This window comes from Hyalella azteca, unplaced genomic scaffold (assembly GCF_000764305.2).
Source record: "Hyalella azteca isolate HAZT.00-mixed unplaced genomic scaffold, Hazt_2.0.2 contig13715, whole genome shotgun sequence".
Lineage (NCBI taxonomy): Eukaryota > Metazoa > Arthropoda > Malacostraca > Amphipoda > Hyalellidae > Hyalella > Hyalella azteca.
The window spans coordinates 117,468-140,588 of NW_025943627.1; the positions used below are offsets into that span (position 1 = coordinate 117,468).

The 23,121-nt window shown below is 38.6% G+C and overlaps 1 protein-coding gene across 1 annotated transcript; it reads left to right on the top strand.

Annotated features, from left to right (window-relative positions):
- The first annotated feature begins 986 nt into the window (after nucleotides 1-986).
- Nucleotides 987-15,656, top strand: LOC108677391. Its single transcript, XM_018165598.2, has 9 exons — nucleotides 987-1,020; nucleotides 2,416-2,520; nucleotides 8,141-8,221; nucleotides 9,751-9,861; nucleotides 11,302-11,413; nucleotides 11,904-12,069; nucleotides 12,361-13,479; nucleotides 13,667-13,775; nucleotides 14,435-15,656. Exons 1-9 carry the CDS (start codon nucleotides 987-989, stop codon nucleotides 14,578-14,580), a joined length of 1,983 nt encoding a protein of 660 aa, XP_018021087.2. The 3' UTR covers nucleotides 14,581-15,656.
- The last annotated feature ends 7,465 nt before the right edge of the window (nucleotides 15,657-23,121 follow it).

The window sequence follows — 23,121 nt, forward strand, 5'->3', positions numbered from 1 at the left end:
GTTGTAGAGAAATAACCGGTCGTAAGTCTCATGTTGAACTCGGTCAGATATTAATAGATGTTATTTTTTCTGATCTCAAAAGTTATAATCTGTCTGCAAACTCAAAGACAAAAAGTGCGTTGAAATTAATGAAAATTCGAGGTAATTTGCCGTGTTTGTTGTATGCTACCAGCAAATTGTTTAATGTGAGAATCGATGTGCATTACGGTGATAAATCTGTAATTTATAAACATGACTCGTGTTATGACGATGAAGTTGTATCTTTGAAATGTCTGGCATGTATCCACTATAATCCGTTAATAGATTTGAAAGATTTTTCTCCTCCTAAATTAAAACTCTTAAATCAAATTAAAATTAGAGCAAACTCCGTTTTAGGCTGTTTGCTTTTAACATGTTGAAAGCGCTATTTGATCTTTTCGATTGGTTCTTCCTCGAATTTAATTCGAAAAAATTAAACTTAAAATTGACGACATCGTTTCAGGTGAGCTAATGACGGAGCCTGTTGAGGACGAAGAGTATAATCTTGACAATTTGTTTTGCCAGGTGGAAGAATGTAACGTCCAAGAGACTAATCTTCCACAGGTCAACATTTGCGTCCAAGGTGTGTCATGTTGTGCCCCTGTTGATACGGGAACTCAAGTGAGTCTAATTACGGTAGGTTTCATGCAAACCCTTAGTCAAGGCACCGAGAAGATTTTAAGTGATCATTCTCTTGAACTGGTTATGATTGACTTGTGCTAAACACGTCGTTTCTGTTGTAACTGCACTACATGCAGATACAACTTTGCGAGTCAGTCAAAATACACGATTTTTGTATTGTTCTAAATGATATTTAGCCCTGTTCTATGTTGTTAGGCTTAGATTTTCCTGCTTTGCATAAAATTTGATTGAACTTTGTAACCATGACTTGCTGAAGTAGCAATGGTGTAATTCAGCCCATTTTGGGCCGACACTCGTCGAACCCGCTGATTTCTGTTAACGCAGCTATGGCGCTGACCCGCAACAATGACGTGCCGCCAGGTACGTCCGTCAATGATACCTCTTATCATGTGAATTCTTTGGAATCTTTGGGTGGTAAAGAGGAATAGCGGGAAATTCAAATGCAAGTCACAATTCTACGCAAGTTGTGCAATGTTGTCAAACATAATGTATCTCGTGAATTGTGGCGCGATTCCTGTAGGCCTTTTCAGCGATTTGTGCAATTTATAAGATTTGAGAATGATTTGTTGTTGTTCAAGAAGACCGTGACTGTGCCAATATTTACTTACGACTGTTCTTTTTAATTTAGTTGTAGAAATTTATCGCTGTGTAGCGGGCCAATTTTTGGCCGCTCTGTTAGTTTTAAGTCGGCGTAATTCTCCAACTATGACTGAAGATGAAAAGTATAGGAACGCATCTTTCTTAGTACGTGGTGATCAGTCTGTAGCTTGGCTCCACTTTGAGCTTCTGTCACTGACCTTTTGTTAGCACTTTCGCTTGCTGTAATGTAATTGTGTTTCCGTTCTATGAACACCGTGCAAGCCTCTCATAATCAAAGGTTTAAGTAAATACATTACGTGTTCCTTTCCAAATTCGAATGTTGTTATTAGTGAACCGCGTATGTTAGGGCCCGCGGGCAGAGACCCATGATGGTTGAATGTGGCTAGTTGTCCCGCTACAGTAGTATGGCTCCTGTCGGCAGAGATAAAATGTTGAACTTGCTAAATTCAACGGCCTGGCACCCAGAAGTATATCGGGTGGTTAATTAAGGATGTTTGCACGATGTGCCATCACTGTCATATCTTTAAAGCCAGTGGGTCGGTGGTCGTTCCTCCAGCCTGGAAGATCGTCACCAGTCGCCCTTTCGAGATGGTCGCTGTAGATCTCGTCTCGTTTCCGACGAGTACTAGTCGCCATGTAGCAGCGCTGGTCTTAGTGGATCTACACAGTAAGTGGCTGTGCGCTGTTGCGTTGAAAGATAAAACCAGTCACTAGGGCGTTTATGCTTTAAACAGAATTATTCTTCCTACTTTACTAGCCTTACCATCCCGTCTCCTTAGCTATAATGGACCAGAGTTCAGATAAGACTTGTTTAGAGAAACGTTTGAGTCCTGGCGAATCAAACATGTCTAGCTTGGCCACTCCTCATAAAACCGCAAGCAATGAAGGGGCGGAGAGAGCCATAGACGCTTTAAGTTTAAGGTTTTCTGCGTGGTCTTTGTTCGCAGGGAGGGAACTGGGATGTAAAATTACCACAAGATGTTTCGGTTTATAATCGTACTGTCCACAGAGAAATTGGTGCTTCTCTTTCACGATATTTGTTGCAAATGTCTCGTATGTCACAACCTGTGTACGTCCCAGATACGCGGAAGCTTGGTCATCCTGCGTTACAGTTTCATTCCGGTACGTGGGTCCTGAAGCGAATATGCACGTCAGGAAGGTCGAACGTTGATAAATTCAGCCCTGTGTACGAGGGTCCTTTTGAGGTGAAGCGGATCAACGAGATCGCAGTGACGTACGAGCTGCTCCATGTGAATACCGGCAAGTCCGTAAAGACGCATCACAAGTTTTTGAAAAGGTATAATGCTCCTCCATTGTATATTATAAGAAACGAAATGCTCAATATGATGGAATGAGAAGGTTCTCCCGATTCTCTCTGTAACGGTCCTAATATGCCTATTAGCGATGTTAACTCGGATATTGCTTAGGATAGTGACAGCGATTCCTCCTCAAGTACTACCAGTTGTGTTGTATTCTTATGATCGTTACAGGAGCAAAGATGTGAATTTGGCGCCCGTGGGAGGTTCTAATTTTCCTGTTGTTCATGATGGAAATTATTCTCTGTACGTATGCATCAGGAAGCTGTGGGGCCTGCGAGCAGTTGCAATTAGGTTCTGTTCCGATAGGAGAGCGGCCTCTGAAGTCTTTCTGAAGTCAACCCAAATTGAATTACAAAAATTAACTAATAAATTATAAAACTGCAGAGACTTATTAATGGACAGTGGACATGCCTAATATACGCTAACATATCTCACTTCCCCCTGCAGCCATTGACCATTTCATAATAGAAATTCAGCCAAGAAATGAAGCTTATCTTTTTTAGACGTAGATCCTTTTGCCCTTTGGATCGAAACCGACTCGATTACATCATTATGCTTTTTCTAAAGTGACCTCAAACTTCTGTTTGACTTATTAACAATTATCCGATTAATTCGCTACCGTTTCACATGGAGAAAGAGACAATGAATGACTCGTGCGGTATCAAAAATTCAGCTAAATTGCATGACATTCAGTAGCTTAATATTTCTTTCGAAAACTAAAATCCAGTATCAGTCGGACAAGTTTCTCTGCAAACATCTGACGCAAGGCGGCCACTCACAATAGAGACTTGGGACGAACAACTGCACCTACGTAACGATAACTTCGAGCTGTACTTGCGTACACGTACGAGCTGCTCCTCAGGGTTTGTGCGCGTAATATGAGCTGAAAATTAGAGACCAGCAGTCAGAACTCTACAATTTAATTTCAGTTATCGTGTAGCATGCCGTCCTTTGGTGTGTAGAGTGTGATGTCTAGGCTGCAGAACATTGCTCAACTTCTGCCTTCATGTTTTTCTTTACACGTTCTTAAATTCTAATTCAGGTAGCCTACATATAATATCCAGCGTGTGATAAAACGGTTTCGAATGTTTTCTCATACCTACTGAGTTAATGTTTAATCCGCTATTCCAATCGATAATTTCTTGCTACCGATTCAACTTTCAGATTTTATTTTCTTTTGGTTATTTTTATTATTTTTTATGAATTAATCAGCCTGCCACAAGTAGCAAAATGAAGCCCATCGCATATTTTTTTATTGAGGCTCACTGGTTCGTGTCGTGTCGTTCACCTAATGGCTGGCAATGGAACATTACTGGCAACCCATTGCCTTTCAAAGTGAGTATTACTATGATTTTTGTAGCCATGAGGTCCAATCCTTGCAATTACGTGACGAATTACTTACTTATCCCGAACGATCCATTTAAATTATAAACAAGCATGTTATTGAAGCTAAAGTAGAATGCCTTTTGCAAGAGTGCTTCGATATCTCTCCTGATTTGTATAGATTGTGTTGAAAATAATTCAGACTGGGTATTTTCGTCGTTGTTCTGATGGAGACACACTACAATTGTCATACCCATAGCAAGCTGCTTTATCTTAGATAAAAGTGTCAGATACTCACTGGGCGATTAATGCTACAGTGTACCCATGCGGTGCATTCAGGGTTATGTATTTAAGCTACGAAGCATCTGAGTGTCATCAATAATACCGGCTGTCACGCTCTCTATATGGGTATAATGTCTTCTATAAGTATATATTTTATATGTTATTTACGTTCTTTCTCATGAACAGGAAGATAGAGAGAGTTATGTTTCCGATTTTAATTCAATTATAAATATTCAAAAGGAACTCAGATAGTTGTAAAAATTTGCACCAGGTTGACACCATACAACAACGCTATCATGCAACCATTAAAATTAGATAATAGTAGCCATACTCCCCCCAGCCCCACAACGCTACATTCAACATATCACGCAAAATTCACAACTTGTCTCGTACCTAACAACAATACAACCGTATAACGCACATCGCAAAATGCGGGATCATATAATATTCCTATAAATGAATACTAACCGAACAATTTATTCGGCAAATATCTAAATAAGTAAGAAACATCTTGTGTGTTCCTTCTCCTTAACAACAATACATGGGTCCTTACTTTCAAAACTAAAGTCCACGTAGCGACCTAGGTACACATAGCGACCTAATTAAGTACACGTAGCGACCTAAGTACACGTAGCGACCCAAGTACACATAGCGACAAAGTACACGTAGCGACCTAGGTACACATAGCGACCTAATTAAGTATACGTAGCGACCTAAGTACACGTTGCGACCTAAGTACACTTAGCGACCTAAATTAATACACGTAGCGACATAAGTACCCGTAACGGTCGATTTCTCGTGTCTGATTGGTGGGTTTACGTCAGTTTTTGGCTACCGGAGTCGCGTACTTCTAAATATTTTTAATAGTACGGCCGCAGAAACTTAAGGCGGAATGCAGCCCTTGCCAGTGAAGAACAATTAAGCCCAGATTTTATTAAAATATAATAATTGAAGTCTTTTTAAAGAAATCTGTATTAAAATTCTTCGTACAATGTTCAGAACCGCAGACCATATAATGATCGTTGAACTTTCTGTTCTTTTTAGCTTCGAAAGTATACAGAACTAATGAACATTCTACAAATGAATGAATTTCATCGCAAATAAGATTGCACATGTAAGCAAATATATCATGTTCATTTCAGGCGGCACTTGAAGCTGGTATGAATTTTTTATTACGTGAGGTGGTACGAATTGTCGTTCAGACGCCCCTAGATTGTTGGCGTCTGCTTAGAATAAACTAAACGAAAAAAATGACATTTTAGTGAAAAAATTCATTTCTTTTGATACAAATAGTAATTGTGAGGGGGCATCTTGGTTTAATGAATTTGTTGCTTAGGATACAAATAATAAATGAGACGGCATATTAGTTATATTAATTTATTTATTAGGATACACCTAATAATTGACACGACATCTTAGTTAAATGAATTCATCTATAAGCATATAAATAGTAATTGCGATGAAATCTTAATTAAATGAATTCATTTCACCTGCTGGGAAGAGGCATAAGCAGATGCCAGCACCTGCACTGTTCATGTGACGCAATCTTGGTAATACAGAAGTGGTAGTCAACCGCACGCTCTCAGGGCATGACTCGGCCGAGTCTTGCTGGGATGCAGCGACGCTCTCAGGGCATGACTCGGCCGAGTCTTGCTTGGATGCAGTGATGATGCAAACTGCGATTGAAAAGTAAAAGGTTCATTTGGCAACGGAACAAGAATGAAATAAATATTTTACTTAACGATACGTGTTATGGTTTTGACTTCTTTAAAATTTAAGCTTAAAACGCTTCACCAGTGAAATAATTGGGGACAAAAATATTTCGTACACCAATTAAAATTTCAGAGGAAAATAATTTATTTTTAACTAGTAAATATATAGTAACTAGTATTCCTAACAAATGTTTATTCTTCAATGTTATTCTCATTGATCAAATAATATCTTTTCGCCAGAATATATATATTTAAAAAATTGGCCCGTTGTCGCAGCAATTCTCCAATTGGCAGGCTCAGAATTCAACTTGAATGTTGATTGGCTGATGAATCTATGGTGTCTTAATTACTAATCACTGTATTTCTTCCCAGAAAATCAGCTTATCTTCTAAATTTCATCATATAGTCGCTATAATCGATTTTAAACAGTGCCGTTTCGGAGTCCAGCCCCATCGTCAGTTCGTAGAATCTAGAATTCACATAGGAAGTCACAAATTAGTACAATTGAAAGCACAGAACACAATTAAAAACCTAAGTTTACAATAATAGGGCACAAAACCTATTTATTCACAATTTCAAGGGGATAGGAGCTAACAGCTGAATTTAAACTGGGCCGAAGTTTAAAAATGTACAATGATTCTAAAATACGCAAATCTGAAGTACCGTGGGTGGAAGCTAACACTCTAAACTCTAAAGTCACTGTCAGAAACAGGGACATCACACTGCTCGGCGTGAGTGCGCACAGCCGAATGAGGGGGGCGCGATAGCCACTGTCTGGTTCTACAACTCCTGCCCTTATGCTCAGCGGCCCTGGAATAAAGATTGCGTGACGTCATCCCGACGTACGCAGATACACATTGTGCACAACGAAATTGATAAACCAGGGACGATCGCATATGAGCAGTGAGCATATCTTTATAGCTAAAGAAAGAACCGATTTTAAACCTGTTTACCAGAACAATATGAAGTTTGACGTTTGGAAAGCATCTATCGAACAAGACTTTTAATTCTCTTGACATAGCTTCGGACGCAGGGCCAAACTATGGAAAAGAACATTAAATAACGTTCCTACTATCGCGCTCGGGAGCAACCTCACTGAATCGCTTCGACATGAATTTCTTGATTTGGGTATAGACCAAAGTTGCCGGAAATCCATTGAGCGAGAAAATATTTCGTAAAAATTCAAATTCAGCGTGCATAGCATGGTATGTTGAACAAATGCGAAAACCTCTGTATAATAAAGTTTGAAGCCCATTTACCTTGAACCGGAATGAACAAAAACTAAAGAAACTGGTATTTAGACCGGTGAATGTTGGTTTTCGGAACACAGAAGTCAAAAAACGGCTATTAGGTTTTGTAATATTGCAATCGAGGAAGGACAAACTATTGTTAGATTCAAGCTCCATAGTAAATGTGATAAAATTTTGTTGTGAGTTTAGATAATCAAAGAAATTTCTTTGCTTTTAAATTATAACTTATTATTCCTCATTTATTCCTCTGTTTACTTGCAAGGAAAGAACCCTTCAATTCATCTAGGAGAAAATAATTGTTCGGAAATCAGAACGTACTGACAAATTTCTTCTGGAATATTGACTCCTCTATTTTTACAACACTTCTCTTTAACTTCATTTCTTGTTTGTCTGTCTGTCTGTCTGCTACAAATCTTAAAATCGATATTTAACACACTTCTACCTGTCCAATCGATTTGAAATTTGGCACACTTGCGTAAAGTTGGAGACAATGCATGAATCAATTAACAGAATAAATAATTTTATAAATTAAATTTTTTTTCAATATTAAAAAAATTAAAAAAATAATTTCGTCTCCTACAAATCTTATAATCCATATATGACACAATTTGACCTGTCCAATTGATCTGAAATTTTGCACAATTGCATAAAGTCAGAGACAATGCGTTAACCAATTGACAGAATAAATAATTTTTAAAATTTACAAAATTTTGATATCTTAAAAAATTTGAAGAATAATTTTTTTCCAATATTTGAAAATGAAATTAGAAATTCATTGTACATGTGTAACATCCAAGATACTGGATTGTCCAGAAGTGTTGTCTTTAAAGAGCAATTTTTAAACGCATATTATTACATTTCAATTCTTTTTCAGAGAGTATTTTAAAAATCCTCTCGACTTCTTTCCATACATTTGTACTCTTCATGGGAGGCTCCCGGACTTCTTTTTCTGGGATTTTTACTTCAAACCTATGAATTATTTTCATCGTGACAGCTACCGTTGCAACGAACGAGAGCGAGGTCGGCCCTCCAGCGCCCGAAGCAGCGCGTCTGCGGTTGCCTACAACGTCGCAAGGTCTCGCTTCGTTCAAACGCTTACGTACTGCATTAATATCCTCTATATTTGCACGCGACTTGCACGAAATAGGCGTGAACCGGCCACTCGAACTTTTCAACTTAGTCTCATTTAAATTTCGGTTACTATAGGTCCACCCGCCTCATGAGTTATTGGTAAGATTTAACTTGCCTTAACAGTGGACACTCACGCGTGTAAAATTGCCGGACGTTAAATCGGTTTCATTCACCCTCAAAGTGTTATTGCTGCGGGTGGGTACTGATGAACATTGTTCTTCTTATATCAATCATGTGATCGATGTTATAAAATGAGAAAATTGGTTTGAAGTAAAATGCTCAAATAAATAATGAGTTTCACGCATTATAGTGAAACTCAATAATCTCCAAGAACACGTTTCGGCTCTCTAGAGTGACTAGACGGAGCGAGTCAACAATGACATGGTATTATTCTTCTAACTTCTAATAGCGTTTGCAATTCGCCGATTGCATTTAGTTGTCTTTTTGCTATTCGCGGATTGCCATTTTCCTTTTATTACTTCTTTGTTTCACGTTTCAGATATAGTATTAAAGCATTCTAAGTGCAAAATTCCTATCACCATATAACAAATGGGCAAAGACTATAGTTTCAGATAACAGATTTTATCTCCTTGCTAAAATGCGCCCAAAGGCCCCGGATTGAAGGAATACATGATTTAAAAATTAAACTATAATTGCTTTTTGCTCATTAGCGGGCAAGTTACTAATAGTCGTTCAAATCTCCTAAAGAGACCCACAACAGCCTCCACTTCCTGCTTGCTGCTACATTATCATGCTCTCTCAATCATCTGTCATCCGACCATCGTTCCATCATCCCCAACCATGCCCGAAAATTAAAATGTGAGCATTTCAATTCAAGTTCTGGCCGGAATACGAAATTTACTCATTCCCGCATTTTTTAAGGCGGAAGTATCAATTATTATCTATTAAATCTATCTATCTATTAAATTAAATTAATTGCAAATATTCTATAGTATTAACTTGAAGTTGGATAGTTACTCTTCACATTTGCATCTTTAACTTTAAATTACATCAATTTTTGTGAGCTAGTGGCCGTATTTAATACGTTCTTTAACTGCGATTTACTCCTTCAATAAGCAGATTTTTCAGAAAATCCATAGTTGCAAATGTATCTTAGATTGAAATGTTTGCTATTAATGGGTTCAACGGAACGGCAGAAAATGTTCATGCTTGAAATGTGATTAGATGACAGCTTTCATGCATCTTATCACCCCATTGCTCGCTATCTCCCATAAGGTGCCCTTTCCCATAACTGTTTCTCGTGTTGCTTTGAAACAATTTGCTTTGTCATGAAGATATTCCTTGATTTTCTTCTGCCATAGAGCTTATAATATTGTTGTCCCTTCACTATTTCACCCTTCACGCACTGTAGGCCTGCAATGCATGACCTTATGACCTTATGATGTCTATAAATATATATAATAATTATTAATTCGTCTATAAATGAATTAATTACAAATTGTTTATTCGCAGTAGATGGCATGCATTTGGGGTACCTCATCGACACACCATCTTGCAGAATGCCTGACTACGATCCTTATGACGTCAGCATCAAGAAATTCATCAAAAAGCCCTTCAAGGTTAGTGAGCACGCCCTTAGCATCTAATATCAGCTAGTTCAATATGTCCTATTGAGATTGTCAGAATTTATCTCTTCACTTACATTATCTATAATGACGTCGTTAACCCTCTACCGCCTGGCATGAGTAACCGGATCAATATTGTCACAAGCCTTCTTCCAAGAAGGATACATAAAAGCGAGCGCAAAATGACTTGCACTGATGGTTGCCGCCACATACAACAACTTTAAAATTTTCTCTTTTGCGTACAAACGTCCTCAGGTTACTACACTCAATAGTTTACGCATAATTTAAGCTGAAAGTTATGTTTACGGAGAGTGACACACGGCGGTAGAGGGTTAAATGGTTTTGTTTTCAGCGCTTCCCATGATGCTAGCAATAATATTCCTCTATTGCAGAGGTCAACGCGTTTATTTTGAATATTCAGCTAAATTTCATTTTCCGACAAAGAATATCAATCCCATTTAGATTAATACCACCTCTTTGTACTATAGAAACCTATTCTAAGACATCCATCTATTAATCAAATATCCGTCTCTCTCTTCCACAGAGTTTCTCGTTTTGCATCTAATTCATTTCAATGAAATTTCCTGTTGATTTTAATATGCTATGTGTTAGGATTGACAATTAGATGATTATCGCCAGATATTAAATGGGAGTGCATCAACATAACCACATAATTATGAATTATACAAATTTCATTCAGTCACTAGTCGCGTTTAGATCAAAATGAACACAAACGCCACATCACAGACGCAAACCCACATTCTACGGCACAGTCTATCTGGCTTAGATCGACTTATATTTCATTTTTAACACTGTTATCTTTATCTTTCATTCTACGCTTATTTTGCTACTTTAATTTTACGGTTTTCGAAATTATTGCCGTCTCATAATAGTTCACTAATTATGCACATGGGCAAATCAAGATTATTTTTTGATAAAGCATTCTCAACTGATATATCAATGTAGACGTTTTTGAATTTAAATTTGCTTGTGTTTTCGATTATGACAACATTCATCTCAGACGAAGTTTATACTGCAGTGTAGAGTAAGGTCCCCCAACATGATGTGGTCGTTCACCATTTAATTGGAGGTTCACCCAAAACGTACCATGAATCCTACCCATTAATCACATATATTTAACATTTTATTTTATAACATTCAATGATAATCAGCAGTGCAGTAGATCGTGCATGATATTGTATGTGTTCGCGTACCTCCCTGCAGACCCTCCCGTATATGACAGTTTGAGCACCTCAGCTCCGAAGAATCGAACTTTTTGGAGGACTACAGTATATCTTGACATGTCTAATTGTTCTCAGATGTGTTAGAATATTTATTTATTACCCTAAATCAACATCAGATGGTCTGCAATCCTGAGAATTTGAGCCCCTTTACCTTCACTGAAGGATTCAGGATCAAGATTAATGAGGACCCCAAGTTAATGGCACTTACGATGTGACGCTCGACTCGCTGTCGTGCTGTGTTCACGAGGTCACCAGGACCACGCAATCCTTCAAAAAGTTCGATGCGAACTGTGATAACAAATACAAGTAAGCGTGAGTACAGACACAGGAAGTTTTTGTTTGATTTCATTCCTTTGAATGTGTTGTCAGTTCATTTTAGGGCTTAGGATGTTAGCACACAACTTGACGAGCATTCTGTGTAGTGTTAAGCGTTGCACATCTCCTTAATTGACAAACGACACAAAGCTTCTCCTGTCTAAAACTTCCCCATATTAGATTTCGAAGTACAAAGCTGAAAGCTTTAACTCTCAAACAACAATTTTTATTATCTATAAGTGATCATGTGCTTTGCTGGTAAATCTGAAACGAACTAAGTTTCAAACGAACTAATGTTTTTTAACGAACTAAGTCCTGAAAATAAATTACTGTAGAGTAGAGGAACCAAAATTGTTTGTAATTGCTTCTCAGTGCTGATGATATAAATATGGAACAAAATTATGAATGAAATTTCTCATATTGCGCAAATATCAATTAATGTGCTCAATAATTCAAATTCTATTGTGTTGGTATGGCGCAGAACGAGCAAGTGTCATCTGATCGTCAACGGCACTTCTGCAGAAGTCACAACAGACGGAGCTTTTGTCGTCTGCTCAAAAAACAACTCGAAATCTAAGCCATTCTACAAGAACGTCCACTATTTCTTCCACACGGAAAAAATACGCGACAAAATTGCCACTCACAAAGTAAGTTCAATATAAACTCATAAAAACCGTGGTTTAGATATTTCTCGACTTACGTTGGAGAGAATACCTCTCTGATTGACTCCCATGGAATTTGAAAAGTATATATTTTAATCGAATTCTAAGTTTAATTTCAAATAATAGAGTACAGGAAAGGAAAAATTGATGCCTAGAAGCAAGTGCGCAATTGTCGCGAAAGACATTTCGAGTTCTCATTTTTTTTTCTAAAATTCAGCAGAACCTTATTACATTTTTGCACACAAAATATGAGTATGTTTATTTTTTCATTTCTAGGAGCGTTTAGAGTCCAGTGAAGCTCTTCCTTTAAACTTCATCCTAATGGGGATCGATTCGACTTTTCGACAAAATTTGCGCAGATATTTTCCGGAAACATTCAAATTTCTTTCGGACGATCCTAGCACCTTAGACTTCATGGGCTACAACAAGGTGGCAGACAATACTGATGTGAATGTTTCACCCGTCATCATGGGCAATCGCGCAGAAGACCTAATGAGCTTCAAATTGGACTGCTACAAGAAACAAAAAGCTAACTTCGACAGTTGTCCTTTCATTTGGAAGAACTTCTCCGCTCAAGGCTACGCAACTGTGTACTCCGAAGACGCACCCAGTATGGGACTCTACCACTTCAATAAAATCGGATTTGTTCAACCACCTGTTGATTTCTATGCTCGGCCATACATGTTGCTCTCTGAAAAAGAGATCGGCCATCCTAAAGACGTGAACCACTACTGCTATGGTCTTCAGGCCAGTACGGAGGTAGTTTACGATCAAATTATGAGGGCTCTCGATAACCTATCCGATGATGTGCCTGTGTTTGGATACTTCTGGAGCGCCACTTACACACACGGCAGTAATCAGAACGCAGCCCCTCTAGACAAACCAACGCTACGTTTCCTAGAAAAGTTTACACAATCATCTCATCGTAATGACACCATTCTCCTCTTCTTCAGTGACCACGGCCTTAGATTTGGCGACATACGATCTACCTACCTCGGTGCCTTGGAAGAAAGGTTACCGTTCGTAACTATGCTATTTCCTCCATGGTTTAAAGATGAGTTTCCGGAAACATGGCGTAACTTACTAACCAACCAACGACGCTTGACGAACAACTACGACCTCCATAGCACCCTTCTCGACATATTACACGGGGCCTATAATGCCTCATTAGACCTTAAAACACCTGCTGGACGGGGACAAAGCCTATTTCTGGAGGTTCCAACGAACAGGACGTGCGAATCAATTCATATTCCATGGCATTACTGCGCCTGTCAATCTTCCTTACCTGCGAACATTCATAGTTCGGAGGTCAAGCAAGCGGCACAAGTTCTCACGCAAGCCATAAATAAGCTTATTGAAGAACATCCCGAGTGTTCTAGGTTGGAAATCAAGGAAGTGAGTTATAGTTACGTATTTCAGTGTTTTGTATTCACAGTGCAAATATATCGAAACGAAATAACTCCGAAATATATAAGTATGTATAACAATTTAGCTGGTAGGCACGCAGCTCCTACAATTAATGACTCCTACTACTCCTACCCTTCAAATTTTTATGAACTTTCAATGAATTTTCTTCTAACAGATCATTAGTGCTCGAGAGTATCTGAATCACGAAAAATTTGGCGAAGGAACCGTCAAGAAAAAACTAGATAAGTGGACGACGTATTCCGTGATGATCGAAACCACGCCAGGTGAGACTTGTGGGAGGAAATATGAGACTTGTGGGGAGATATTAAATGTTGCGAATAATGGCCGAATTCTATGGATAATGCGATTAATATACATAGACATTTGTTCCTACTTCAGCTTCAAATGGTGGAGAAGTTAAAAAGAGTTTTCGTCAATTATGTTGCTTAATTAACTTATAATATCAATGTTCAACACTTGATTTCTGTTAAATTTTAATGATCATAACTGTGTGTTTGGTCACGTTGACCAAAGTATTGACAATGATAGATAGACAATGATACATTTTCATTTGTAAGTTACGAATATCAAGCTATCAAAATTTCGAATGTCGCATCTCTGAACTTTGAAACAACATTGTGTATACAACATCGTGTGTTTTTATGTGAATAAATTTCTTAGTTAAGTAACTAACGGCTTGAACATCTTCAAATAACTTGAATCTTTAATAAACATCTTGAATGACATCTTAAAAATGTGAAAATTCAAATTCTAGATATAGACTGAGTATCTACGGAGTAAACCTTGATCGTTGGTTTCATTATTAGACCAAGAAGTATTACTTAAATTACTGCAGCCTATAAGTCGTTGAATTGTATTTCAGATAACAATTACTTTATTTTCCGAGATTGTAAATAACATTTACATCTATTTTTCTGTTCAGGAGGCGGCCATTTCGAAGGATCTGTCGTCAAGGGACACAACAAGTCTTGGAAAGTTCTAGAAGACATTTCACGGATAAATCTGTACGGAAACCAAAACACTTGTATTGAAGACACGGAACTGAAGAAAATATGTCACTGTAGATAACAAAAAATGATTACCATCGCCCTACCCTATCATAATAACATACTCTCTACTTTGTAATGTCTATTCCATGCCTGAGAAGCGTCATGGGCGCCAGCAATGTTAGAATTGAGTCTATCTGTCATGTGTATAATCTACTATATAAGTGCTTGAAGAATAGGAGTAAAATGGGTTCCATCAATAATAGAAATTTTGAGCCTAGAAGACAAAGCCGTTTCCTTATGCCAATGATTTTTAAACTGGTACGCATCCCATTAGTGGCAGGTAAATACTTTCGGCACCACGAATAATTTAAAGCTGTGTCAGTTTTACTTCAAAAAATGGTTAGGCTTAGCGCAACGAGTTCCAACTAACAGTTGCCACACGCTACCTACATGCTCTCAGCGGGACTCGAAGTTAAATTCAAGCATAAAATTTTTTCAAACTTAGCGCCTTGTGTGAAATGAAATGCAACTAATACTACATTTTGGAGAGTAATATGTATATTTGGTGGTACGTAACTACTGCACGAAACTTGCATGTGCTACTACACGTTTGATCGAGAAAGCCAGATCTATACTCTCTTCCGCGACTGAGATAAGGCGTAGATTCCTGCAATGTCACAACGAATCTATCTCCAATTGACATAGTCTATCCACTCAGTGTGGGTGTGATGTCACTGATGTGTGTTCCGAGACTAATTCCTTTATTTCATCACTCGTAATATTTCGTGTCGTTTTACGAGTAGCAGCGTGATTATCCTGAGTTTTCTAACAAACATCTACCTGTGTAATGAACGCAGGAAATCCTTTTTTCATTTTTACGATAGCATTTTCTCCAATTAATGTCTGATCCAAGAACATAGACGAATTTTCATAAAGCCTCAGAGCAACGAATGCGTAGCTCAGCTGAAGGATTCGTGCACTATAATGTATAATTGTATATTGAGTAATGAATGTATTGAATGCTATGTCATAGATCCGGAGAATGGGCCACGTAGCAGGAATTACGATTTCTGTACCGTCTTGATTCGTGTGAAGCTTTGACTTTCATGTGTGTGTTCAACTGTGAACGCTGATATTCATAAATGATGCACGAGGTTTTCGTAATAAAAAAAGTATTTTAAATACTAATTAAGTTTTTAAACCTTAATTATGTGATTTTCAAATGAAATCCCATCCAAGTAGAAACAGATTTAAATGCTTAAATCTTGTACGATAAATCAGTTTTTGAAAAATCTGAGAAGGAAATTTTCGGTTACGTTCTTCGACAGAACATTCATTTCTCAAAAACTTCTAGAAGACTAAATTTGACGCTCGAAAGAGCACAACTCACAAAATTTTATCTCTCGAATATTAAGTAATAGGAAAATTTTCCCTTAATTTTTTTTAGTTTATAGTTATGCTAGATATTTATACATCGGGCTCTACGCCCGCACCCGGCGTGTATCTAGTAAGTTGGTAAACTCAGTGAAAATCTGCATACAATGTTTGAATATGAGTTATGTAGCTATCCATCTGCTCTATTTGAAAACAAATATTCACTGAGAGCACCAAAAAAGCAGCCCTGGCTGATGCACTCTGGAAACATATGGCGCGAGATCTACCTCTGCCCTCTGAAAATGTGCAGTATATCCTTGACGGAGGTGCTCTGCTACATAGACTTGCCTGGCAGCGGGGCAAACATATGATGAAGTATGTCAACAGTATATACTGCAGGTATGTAGCCCGCCACTATGAAAAGCCCAAGATTGTGTTTGATGGCTATCAAGATGGTCCAAGTGCAAAAGACATTGCACACAGTAGACGTGCTGGAGGCAATTCTGGAGCAACTGTGCACATCTCAGGTTCCATGGTTTTCAATGAAAAGAAAGAAATCTTCCTCAGCAACAAGGTTAACAAGCTCTAGTTCGTTGCCCTGCTCCGGGATCATCTTAATAATAATAATAGCGGTTTCAGCGTTTATTAGGCCGTAGGCCTGTCGCCGATTCTTAACAGTGCAGAACTTTCACAGCATTTCGCGGTCTCGAACTCGCGATTCACTGCTACAATTCTGCTGTGCTTAACCGCCCGGCCTCATTGCCAATTTTGACCAGAAACTGGCGCACAGAGCTGGGATCGAAACCGCGCCTTTCTGCGCCAATCTTGGTACTCTGCTGCACTGGAAACACTGGGCCACCTTCTTGAGCAAAGTGGCTGCTGCACAGACCAGGCTAGGGGAGATGCAGATTTGCTGATAGCCAAATCTGCAATAGCAGAAGCAGAGAGTAAACTGACTCCAGTATGTCTAGTTGGGGATTGCACAAACTAGTTGGTGTTGCTCTGTTACCACACCAAAGACACAACAACTAACCTGTACTTCAGACCAGAACCCAAACAAGTAGGAAAATATCCACCACGATGTTGGAATACTGCAATTCTCAAGAGAGCTATGGGCCCACAGGTTTGCAAAAGCATCTTGTTCACACATGCCTTGCTTGGGTGTGATACAACATCTGCTGTGTATGGCCTGGGAAAAGGATCAATAGTGAAGCAGATTTCAGACAGTGCACTTCTCAAAGCTCAGGCTGAAGTCTTCCACAAGAGCACAAAAGAGGAGATAATAGCAGTTGGAGAGATTGCACTAGTCTTTCTGTACAAGAGTGCTACCGGAGAGTCTCTGGACAAAATCGATTCAAGAACTTTCACAGAAAAGTTGTTAGCTAAGCATTTGTAGACCCCCAGGTGCTTCCACCTACATCAGCAGCTGCCCAGTTTTATAGTCTGAGGACATTTTGCCAAGTGCAAGAGTGTCTGGGCAACAGAATGAAACCTGAAGAGTGGGGATGGGAAGTGAGAAATGGATAATGCGTGCCTGTTCTCACAGATCAAGAAGTTGCCCCCAAGATCTGAGCTACTAGAAATGGTGAGATGCAATTGTTGAACAGATTGTTCTACAAGGAGGTGTGCTTGTCGGAAACAGGATATGGAATGTTCACCAGCATGTGTCCAGTGACACGGTGTGTGCAGTAACACTAGTCAAGTATTTGACAGTCAGTCTGACTCTTCCGATGAGTGACCTCAAGACAGTAATTGTGGTGGTATAAGGGCGAATATGATACATAGGAGTGTTCAGCAGCATGTAGCCAATGCTGATACTCCTGATGGGTGACATCATTCTATTTTGATATATTGTATAGAATAATCACAGAACAATGGACAGTTAAACTTTATGTTAGTAAAACCTACTAGTTCTATAGCTTAAGCATCATAACTGAATTTTTCGTTAGTTTAAATACTTAATTATCACAGTATATTAATTTCTCATTTTGATTATAAGTCCAAAATAAAGAAAAAATTGGGCAAGCTGAAATAAAAATGGGTTTTTCTATTCCATTCATCATTCATATATCTGACATTTTCTCTTTTTGTCTACACAGCTGACGTTCTCTTTTTTCATCTTAGAAATAGTTTTCCAAAGCTGACCATCATAATTAATGATTTTCTGAGCATAATGACTTTTTTTCTACTTATTTTAATCAGACCAATACATTTTAAATGGGTTAGAACCTTTTATGGGACCCAGCAAATCAAGTTATCTGCAGAGCATCAATCAGCTAGAGAATCAGTGTGGTGCGAACTTTCTCTCAAAGGCAAAGGTAGCCTCCTCATAGGCGTCGTGTCATAGGCGTCATAGGCGTTCGGTAGCCTCCAAACAGTTCCTCTGATAACGATAAAGTACTAAACAGTCTTTTACCGAGCATGGCTTTCCGTAGGAAACACAAGTTGATCGTTGGTGATTTTAATCATGCAGACCTAGACTGGACAGATGGATCCTCTCCAAGGGATGAGAATCACCAAGCATTCTTGTTCATGGAGTCTGTGAGAGACTCCTTCCTATAGTCCAGCACGTTACTAAGCCAACCCATTATAGAAGTAAACAGACTGGCAATATTGTAGACCTGGTGTTTACAATTGATGAATCAATGTTAGATGAGCTTCGTCACGAGGCTCCATTGGGCAAAAGCCATCACCAATCATTGTTTTTCAGTCTAGAGTGCTGTACTGAGAAGACGCCTCGAAAGCGTGAGCGTTTGAATTTTGCGAAAAGCGACAATGATGAACTCCGTGAAGCAGTGAATGCAGTGAATATTCACGGCTGAGTCATGGCCATTTCTCAAGGACACGGTTATGTCTGCAGTTGATGCGTGTGTACCTAAAATTAACCTTGGTGGAGCCAAAAAAACTCAGTAGATGAACAGTACAGTTCTGGCTAAGCTGAAAACAAATAAGGAAGCCTACCAGCGTTATTTCCAGACTCGTAGCGATACTGACTATAACCTCTGATGAGGGAGAGATCGAAATCAAGCTAAAGAAAGCTGTCGCACCGCAGTAAAAACCCTCGAAAAATATTGCTAAAAATGCAAAAAAAAAAACGTAAGCCTTCTTTCTGTACGCTAGCTCGAAGTGCAAGATAAAGGACGGTATTTCTTATTTTAAAGTAGATCAACGAAAGATATCCTCTGATGAGGGCAAGGCTAACGTTCTTAATCAGTTTTTCAGTAGCGTATTCACTGAAGAGGACTTGAACAGCTATTGAGGAGCGCCCAGTCGGCTGTAAATTAATAAGTTTTGAAATACAAGAAGAAGAGGTTCTCAAGCGCCTTATCGTTGTAAATCCAAACAAGTCATGTGGACCAGACAACTTCCACCCCATATTACTCAAAGAGTTACCAACTGTCCTAGACGGCCCTTTATCGTCATTTTTTCGAAAAACTTCGAACGAAGAGATCTTGCCGGCTGACTGGAGAGCAGCTCAAGTGACACCATTATTCAAAAAAGGTGACAAAAGCTGCCCGGGTAACTATCGCCTTGTCAGTTTGACAAGTGTCATTTGAAAGGTAATGGAATCTGATGTGGGGATCGATTGTTAGATCATTTGACTGCTAATAATCTCCTATCAGACTGTCAACATGGCTTTATTGCCGGGAGATCCTGCGCCATTAACCTCTTGTCTACTCTGAACGAATGGACCCGCCTGCTGGACGAAAGGGAGCCAGTAGATGCACTGTACCTCGATTTTGCCAGGGCATTTGACAGTGTCCCACATGAACGGCTGTTGCGGAAATTACAGTCTTTGGGAATTGACAGCAATGCACTCAAATGGATCAGAGATTTTCTAGCAGGGAGATGACAACGTGTCAGTATTAATGGGTCCGTATCAGACTGGGCTTCAGTGCGCAGCGGCGTGCCACAGGGAAGCGTTCTCGGGCCTGTTCTATTCGTTGCGTTTATAAACGATCTGCCAGAAGCTGTGTCTAGCGTGTGCTCGATGTATGCTGACGACACAAAAATTTATAATACAGTGAAGAATACGTCGCAAAAAGTACAGTTGCATGGTGATCTTGATAGGCTGGCTGACTGGGCTGATAAGTGGCAGCTGCGTTTTAACGCTGACAAATGTAAAGTAATCCACCTTTGCTGGTAAGAATGATGAACAGCAAGATTACAGTATGAGAAGACACGGTTGCACCGACAGAGTAATGATTTCGAAGTCGACAATGGAAAAAGATTTAGGAGTTAATATCGACAATGAGTCGAAATTTTCTAAGCATATTAAAGGTCAAGTTAATAAAGCCAATAAACGACTTGGACTAATCAGACGCTCTTTCGAGTTCCTTGATGCAGAAGCGATGAAGCAGTTGTTTGTTGCTGTCGTGCGCCCGAACCTAGAGTTTGGAAACGTCGTATAGTCACCGAAACTTGAAAAGGACAAAAATTTAATAGAGAGTGTTCAAAGACGTGCAACTAGGATAATTCCGGGCTTGAAAGGCAAGTCCTATGAGAAAAGATTAAAGATTATGAAGCTTCCAAGCCTCAGTTATCGACGTCTGCGTGGAGAACTCATTGAAGTAAACAAGTATACTCATGGTTTATACAAGGTCCCAGAAGGATTACTAGAATTTGAAACAAGAACCAACACCAGGGGCCACGGCTATAAACTAAAAAAACTGCGTTGTAACACATCCATGCGACAAAATTTCTTCTCGCTTCGAGTCACCGACATGTGGAACAGCCTCTCTGATAGCATCGTTGAGAGTTGAGACGTTGACGCTCCGAGTATGAAGGCCTTCAAGAACAGACAAGACGAAGCTATGCAGGAGCATATGTTCAGTCTTAAAATGCCTAGCAAATTACGGACCAGTCAATAAGTCCAGCAGCTATCTAATCAATCGTCAGTTATGGAAAGATCGGGCTCCAAAGGTCGGATCCCTTGTGAATCAAGTCACGAAAAATTCAAGAATCGGCTGAATGCTTAACCGAAAGTTCATCTGTTGCTTTTTCTGCCAATTAACAGCTTACGTATTAGTTATGTATGTAATGGCAAGAATTATAAATTTATCTCTTGGAGCTACAAGCATTACTTATTTACTGACACATAATAATCAAGTATTTTTCTGCTCTTGCACCTTTTAATCATATTTCCATGCCTTCAAGCATGCCTTCAAGTTTTAAAAGATAGCCAAATAAATCTAGATATTTTATCCTATAATTAATAAAGTTATTATCTTACAACACGTAAGCTTAAAAAATTAGTAAAATCAATTATCATTTCGTTCCATCATATGCCTTGACAAACGTACGCATGTACATATATCGACGCCATATGAAGAGCAGGAGATGGTCATGGTTCGCTCAAATAACAGCGTCTACCCACAGAAGCCTGACCAGCTGCTTTTTTCGCTCTGACTTCGTATATTCGGCCTATCGGGCAATCGACTCCCGCAATCGGCTCGTGAATAGCCGCTGAATGCCGTTAGGTGGCCTATATAGGCGCCTGATTCGCTCCTAAGCCGAATATAATGTCACTGAGCCAGCGGCTGACAGGTATCAAAACTTTGATAGGGTTGGTTCTGGTGCGCCGACTACGTCCTGTTCAGTTAACATTAAAAGATTATTAGAACCAGGTGTCAGACAGGACGGTTCGATATCATAGCCTAGAAATTTAAGGCGAGTAATTCGTTATTAAAATACATTATTTATGGGTTGAATGCAGAATTTTATAGATAAAGTGAGTACTTTTGATGCTGTATATGGTATTACGTGATATGATGTTTTTAGTCATTTAGATCATGAAATATTTTACCCCGGTTCCTAATGGGACCAAGTTATAATTTTTCACGTACAACGAAAAATAAATAATTGAACATATTTTTTATTTGTTACCATCAAGAGTGATAATACAGGGTCATTAAAATAAATTAGATTAGTCTATTTATTATTGCAAGTATATCTTGATGATGATAATCTAACTTATCATAACCTCCTACTACTTTTAGCTAGTAAACTGCTTTCTTAATTTTCAACCATCTATTATGATTATTATGTATTTTTTATTTTTTGAATCTATTATATATGATTATTTAGTATTTCCCCAGTTTGAAATAAAATGAAGGGCATTACCTATGAAGAAACTCTGTCACCTGGCTTCCCCAAATATGTAAGAGTTCTGTCTACAATACACGGCGCGCTGAACAGAATTTTGCGATCCGTTGGAATCATTTTTATGCCGGGTTGCAATTACCAATGGAACTTTAGAGGAGGGTTGTTTAAGGGTGTGAATTGAGATTTAGAAGTGATAACAACCGTTCCTCTTCCTATTGATTGTAGTAAATATGCATTAAGTAGGCTTAAGTAAGAATCTGAAGGTTTAGTATCTTTATTGATGGGATGAAGAATGACGGCACGCCAAACACCTGCAGGCGGTTGGTCATTAGAATACAAACATGACATGAACATATTGGAGTAACAATATAAAAAGAATACAAAACACAATTTAGCATTTTAGTTATTACAGTTACCCGAAATATTCTATTGCATTACAAAGTTGAATTCTAGTGAAGAACTTAGCAGCTTACCCCTTAGCTGATGGTTACCCCACGGCGTTGTCTAGAAAATGACTCGTAGCTACCCAATGCGCGATTGGCAAATGGTTCTCCACTGGCGTTCTCAAGAAATGTCACAATATTTTCTGGTACGATTTAACATAAAATAATTTCGATATTTACTAAACTTCATCATTCAGTAATTACACGAGTGTTATTCGTGCTCAAAATTTGATGAATAACTGACTGTATATTTTTATAATGGTTTGACAATGAAATTGATGAAAGCCGAAATATGCAATCGAGATCAAGATAATTAAGTAAGATATTGTTACAGAGGTCGATAATCACGAGTTTGAAAGTTTAATAAAATTAACTATGACATTCGAGAAAAATACTAGTGCGAGATATAATTCGAGACACTACAGAACGCACGTAAAGCGACTTTGATATGTTGAAGAGGGCAGGTTTGAAGAATGTGTTCTATTTCTAGGCCCGATTTTGATTCATTCTAACCACGTATACGGAATTTTGCTCATGAGTTAAGTTTTTATAACACTTCTCTTTAACTTCACTTCTCGTTGTTTGTTTGTATGTTTGTTTGCTTATTTGTAAATCTTATAATCCATATCTAACACACCTACCCTGTCCAATCGATCTGAAATTTGGCGCACTTGCGTTAAGTTGGAGACAATGCTTGA

Bases quoted from the DNA above. Each gene is read 5' to 3' on its own strand.
- LOC108677391 (XM_018165598.2), top strand. From the start codon at position 987: ATGGCGCTGACCCGCAACAATGACGTGCCGCCAG. The intron at 12,070-12,360 runs GTAAGTTCAATA...TTTCATTTCTAG, and splicing joins ACAAAATTGCCACTCACAAA to GAGCGTTTAGAGTCCAGTGA. The intron at 13,480-13,666 runs GTGAGTTATAGT...TTCTTCTAACAG, and splicing joins CTAGGTTGGAAATCAAGGAA to ATCATTAGTGCTCGAGAGTA.